Source organism: Nannobrachium achirus (assembly GCF_963921795.1).
Source record: "Nannobrachium achirus genome assembly, chromosome: 9".
Lineage (NCBI taxonomy): Eukaryota > Metazoa > Chordata > Actinopteri > Myctophiformes > Myctophidae > Nannobrachium > Nannobrachium achirus.
Window position 1 is genome coordinate 24,072,738 of NC_137818.1, and position 6,125 is coordinate 24,078,862.

Below are 6,125 nucleotides of genomic sequence, written 5' to 3' on the forward strand. Positions count from 1 at the left end.
AAGTTGACCTGCAGCGGGGACATCATTAGAGGCAGCTTTGCATTGATCAAATAAGCAACACAGTGAACACTAGAAAGATGCAATTGGAAATTGCAAGTGTGGTTGCCTTGAGGCGGGTCACCCTTGCAAATATCTCTGTATCTATACCTTGTCCCTATTCGAGCGGTGCTAACCATTCCATCATTGTCCCTTTTATGCCCATATATAGCGCAGTAGCAAAAAAAGGTTTATCTAGGAGGCCCTGGAAGATGGATGGATTGATGGAATAAAATCGCATCACTAGTAGCCACGCAATTTGGTGACGCATCCAATCGCGTGTTTGGTTAAAAACCTTAACCAAGAACAGAGACGGAAATATAAGAGACGGGATTGGTTAAAAAAAGAAAAAAAAAGAAAAAATTTAACCCCCCCTTTGGGGGAGAGGAAAATGTTGATAATTTTACATGTTTATGTTATATGTTTGTTTTCCCTTTCTTTCCTTCAAGACAGTAATGCGTGGACAGAAGGAGAACCCAGCTGTGGATCAAACCTCTTCATTTCTCTCCTCTCCCTCATCCTCTTCCTCAGTCCAGACAGCAACGCACAGACACTGTGTGGTTCTAGAACTCAGCTCTGTTAACTTCATGGACTCGATGGCCATGACAGCTCTATGCAAGGTAAGATTCAGAATTTGTATGTGAAATAAATAAATAAAAAGGTCTTACGACAAAGTAAGTAGGCTACAATAGACCGTATGTCAAATCCCGCCCCATTCTGCCCTGTTACTATGGTGGTACAAATGACCCTGGGCAGATTGTTTTTATAGTGGCAGTGAATGGGGGGAGAGGGTATTTTCATTGCCTCATTATTGCAATTTAAAGTACCAAAGGAAAAACATCTAGGTGATATTAATAAAAAGGGAAGACAAGGGTACAGTAGTTACATTGCAAAACAGGGGGTTTCCCCCGAAAATATATGTTTTAATTAGTTTAATCCTCTGGATCAGACAGAGGAGATAGAAAGCGCAGTGCATTTTGGGTAGGAAAATGACAGCCAGCCTATAGTTCTACTCACATAATAGGCTGGCTTTCGTAATTCTGCCCATTTAAAATATAATTATGTACCCAATCAAAACTCTTAGTTACATTGATAAGGTCCATGTGAACTAGTTTGTTGAAGCTTATTCATTATAATGAGCGAAATCGCTATCACCTCGCGCCGCCGTACTGCACGCTCGCCGTGCCGCGCAGTAAGGACCGTTGTTGAAAGCCTGATGCAACATTCTCTCACTGCACAACTCCACCCCCGATAGCAAAAAGCAAATTATTTTTTCTGGTTGGCCAGTCAGGGAGTCTCAGGGACCAATCAGAAGGCTGACAAACGGTCTATTGCAAGCATTTCAGTGCTGATTGATTTAGACCACATTATATTGTCAAGTGCAACAGAGCCATATGAATATTTGTGAGCATTTAATTAAAATCAATAAATCAATAAAGAGAACTACATATGACAGCAGAGAGCTTTTTGTAGACAATCTACAGACTGTAGACTGTGGACTGTACTGTAGTAACCTACAGTCCTGTAGTGCAACAATACTGTAGCCAGCATTAGATAATTAACAACTCACCTGCTACGTGTGCTCAACATATATATAAATACATTTTTATTTATAAAAATATAATGCTTCAAAATATCAGTCCACTTGTCCACTGAGACCTTCCCCTTTCTAACTAGCATAGAGGGTATGCATGTGACATCATCATCATACCCAGAAGTTATGCGGGAACACCTACTGAGTGGCAAAAAACTATACTTTCTGGCCTTGACAGCCCATAGATCCAAACAAAAAAGTCCTATCTTAATGCATTAAATGTCATTAAACAACGTTAAACTCACTTTGCCACTCGTTTTGCCATTCACGTTATGCATGCAAAAATGGTTCAAGTTCAAGTCTTAATCTGGCCCTCATTCCTCCAAAGTAATTGTTTGTAATATTCTGCATGATGGATTCAAATGATGTTCAGACAGCAATCCCTCAGGGGCAGGCTAACCAAACTATTTTTAGCCTCGACCGAAGTTATTATGCAATGCCATTCAGCCCAAGTCTGAATAACGGTGTGGGAGGATCTGAATGAATAATCAGTCTCAGCCTTCCTCAGCCTATTTATTCTCAGAAAATGAACTTTCTACTCTCATTTCCTCTGAGATTGCCCTGACAATGGCCCTCTCTCTCCTTCTCTTTGTCTGGAAAAACAGTCTATTAACATGTAAAATTGCTCATTATGTAATGTCTCATATCGTGTGGAAACCTTGTATGTCTAAAACCATTCGTTTTGTATTTATCATTATGAAAAACGATTTAAACTAGTGAAAATAGCAGATCTACAAGCACACAACGCCTCACGGTGCGAGGCGTTGTGTGCTTGTAGATCGTCTATTTTCACCAGTTTTGTGCGACAGTCTTGTATGGTGAAGCAGGAATTTACTTTACGGAAAAACTTTCACATTTGAAACTTGGAGGTACAAGGTTTCTGCCCGACAGTGACGATATAATACACACAGTGTGTCTACAGTATGTGCAAGGTTCCTTGGCTTACACTGCCACACGTGACGTACAGTACATGTTCCGTCACTTAACATTGAAACACATAAATCCCCCGGTCTTTTATTAACAGATGTTATAGAGGCGTTGTCATTTGTACTGTCTAGACTTGCCGTCCATCCTTCCCCTTTATGACGCTAATGACAAAACATGAAAGCATGCCAGCACGGCCTCTGTTGAACACATGCAGAGTCAACATGAGTTATCATTTGCATTATGAAAAGAGGGAAGAAATCTTTCATCATATTTATTTATTGTGTGTGTGTGTGTGTGTGTGTGTGTGTGTGTGTGTGTGTGTGTGTGTGTGTGTGTGTGTGTGTGTGTGTGTGTGTGTGTGTGTGTGTGTGTGTGTGTGTGTGTGTGTGTGTGTGTGTGTGTGTGTGTGTGTGTGTGTGTGTGTGTGTGTGTGTTATTCATGTATTCTACTATTAGGTTGTGGAAGAATTGGAGGTCCAGGGTGTCGGCATGTTTTTGGCAGCTTGCCCAGGTTAGTTTCGCATGGCTCCAACTAACAACATCTCTCTCACCCACTAAAAAGTCTCTCTCTATTGTTGCCTCTCTCTCCCTCTTTCACTCACATGATCTCTCGTGTGTGTGTGTGTGTGTGTGTGTGTGTGTGTGTGTGTGTGTGTGTGTGTGTGTGTGTGTGTGTGTGTGTGTGTGTGTGTGTGTGTGTGTGTGTGTGTGTGTGTGTGTGTGTGTGTGTGTGTGTGTGTGTGTGTGTGTGTGTGTGTGTGCGTGCGTGCGTGCGTGCGTGCGTGCGTGCGTGCGTGCGTGCGTGCGTGCGTGTACTGTGCGTGTGTGTGCCGGGCATTTACGTGTCAAAGGTCAGTTCATGCTTCTTTTTCCCATGCTGTAACTCTCCATGCCAGTTCTTTCCCACTGAACGTCACATTGATACAATAACAGCACAGTAACTCCATAGTGACACAATAGTAACACAATAATAATACACTTGTAACCCCCAGAGGCGGTTAATGATACAAAACAAAGTGTCATACATCACACTGGAGACATTTCATCACAGCTGTGGTCATGTTGCTTGTTTACATTTGTATCTGTTCGCTGTTTGAATACAGCAGAAGGAACTATCTTTACTGTGTTATTTTCTTTCATATTCAAGGAAGCATGATGTAGAATAACTGATTAATGTTATGGTTGGCAGGATACAATACTTGGCATGTTTCCAGAGGTGATGGGTGTTGTCAAAGTAGGGTTTAGAAATATATTTGCATGTTGCATGTAGGCGTTGTTTAATGACAAACCACAGACTGTTGAGTGACTGAAAAGTCACAGGTTTGATCTAGGGATGGTCCGATCAGGTTTTTTGGAACCGATCACCGAGCACCGATCACAAAAGTTTGATCACCCGATACCGATCAATCACAGATCCGATCAAGTTATTATTTATATATTATTTATATTTTCTAAATGTTAATGTTTTAACTTTAATTAATTAATTCACTCATGAATTCATTTTTGCCTTATAGTTATTTACCAGCATTACTATGTATTTATTATCATAGCAGTAACTAATTATTCCTTCAGCACTGTGGAAATCAATACCCCAAAATGGCCTCAAGTGGGCATACTGAACGGCTGGTTGATCGGATGCACCGATCGGATCGGATCGGATCTGTGAATTTACCTTTTGATCTAAACCACCGATTATCGCCGATCACGCTTTGATCGGCCTGATCCGATCCATTGCCGATTGATCGGTAACATCTCTAGTTTGATCCAACCGCCATTAGCACTCATACAGTATATCATGTCAACGTGCAAGTCCCAATTCCCTATCAACACAAATCCCTACCAACACCTTTAACATTTGCACCTTTGCATTGCGTGGGTACTTTTTGTCAACTTTGACCCGTGATTTAACTCTGTATAACTGATTTGTAGTTATTACAGTTATACAATGCTTATTACAATGGCCCTGGGCTCAGTCCGAAGAAAGAGAAAAGAAAGAAAAGCTAAATGTCAGACATTTAAAGAGTGACATGTTATGGACTTTAATGAAACATATTTTATTGATAATGTAAAAGAGGGAATCACATAAATACCTACAGTATAATGTAAATTAAACAAAACGTTGAATCTAAAGTTTGAATGATGTGGTCTTTCCCAACAGAGACAGTGTTGTCCCAGTTACAGTTTCAAGGTTGTATACCCAATACACTGCCCAGGTTCCATCTTTTCCCCTCAGTCCACCATGCCGTCCAGCATTGCCTTCACTCTTTGCCATGCACTTTGGAGGTACGTTACACTTTAAGTTGCTCAGTAACTTAGGAACTTACAGCATGTTAATATAAAACAAAATGTGCTTTACAAATATACCCAATGTAAATGCAGAATGCTTAGTCAGGGTGTTCAGTTCAATACTGAACACCCAATTTAATTAGACTGGCTAATTAAATTAATTCAAGTTAAAAACGTAGTCCACTTGTTGTCTTGTCTTCTCAGGAAACCAACCCAGACATGAGTGAATGAATGTTGACCCCAAAACATGACTGCTTCTTCTACTATGTCTGAATGCAAAGACTACAAAAGGCAAGAACCTAGGTGTGTTTTCAGAGATGTGTCGGAAGGATCTAGACAGTTTTTTATGTGTTGAGTAGTGCTGTTCCCTTTACAAACAACATAGATTTCTTGTATTATTAGTTAGGTAAATGGTCCAATAGGCCATATTTTAGACTCATGTGTCATAGTTTCAGTCTGACCTGTGTTATCCAGGGCTTAAATGAGTATGTGACTAATACCACTAAGTCTGTTATTAGGGCAATGTCTGCATCATCTAGGTGTGGTTGTTGTGCCACCCTGCCTCACCTTCCACACCTTGTGAAGTAGTTGAGGTGATAGAATGTGTTCAAATTGAATAGAATATAGAATATTATTATACCATTCTTATGGTAGTTCAGACCTCGCATTGTGATTGGCTGATAGGCATGCTAACGACTAACGAGTGCCAGTACAGTATCTCATGATTTCCATTTCCGGAAAGGTTACGGTTTGGACATACAAGGTTTACACCCGGCAGCGTTGATATATGGATCATATAAATGGTCCTATTGCTCACATACTCCCTTTGTGAGACACAATATTTTTTTAATAATAATAATTTTATAGACATAATACATGTGGTGTATTGTATGTGGGACTACGGATGGAAATGAGCTTCTAGCTAAATCCGGCATATCTACATGCAATGACGTGAATTGATTGAAATGTTCATTCATGTGCACTGTCCCTTGAATAAACAAGTAAAGTAAAGTGTTCTTGTATATTGACACCTTTCAGCTGGTCAGTGCACCCATAACAGATTAAGGTTTGTCTTGACCGGTCGCTGGTCGTGTCAAAAGTCCCCTGACGGCCTTTGAACCTCTCATACTACAACATAATCATGCTCGATATTCATGTCAGTCCTGATGTAGGGAGTGACGTTTCCGACCCCAAATATTGCCATTTACCTTGTAGAGTAGTACAGGGCATGACACACAAACACACGCACATGCACACGCACACACACACACACACACACACA

General features: G+C 40.6%; 1 protein-coding gene across 5 annotated transcripts in view; it reads left to right on the forward strand.

Annotated features, from left to right (window-relative positions):
- slc26a6.1 (solute carrier family 26 member 6, tandem duplicate 1) overlaps positions 1–5,825 on the forward strand; it is a 25,465-nt gene extending 19,640 nt beyond the window's left edge. For 4 of the 5 annotated variants that reach the window (XM_080732435.1, XM_080732436.1, XM_080732437.1 and 1 more), the window contains 4 exons: positions 486–656; positions 3,014–3,068; positions 4,716–4,840; positions 5,048–5,825. In XM_080732435.1, coding sequence (XP_080588561.1) covers positions 486–656; positions 3,014–3,068; positions 4,716–4,840; positions 5,048–5,074 — 378 coding nt within the window. In that variant the 3' untranslated portion in view covers positions 5,075–5,825. Of the gene's footprint in view, positions 1–485; positions 657–3,013; positions 3,069–4,715; positions 4,841–5,047 lie in introns of those variants that run through there. The other variant, XM_080732439.1, reaches the window with a different exon arrangement.
- The last annotated feature ends 300 nt before the right edge of the window (positions 5,826–6,125 follow it).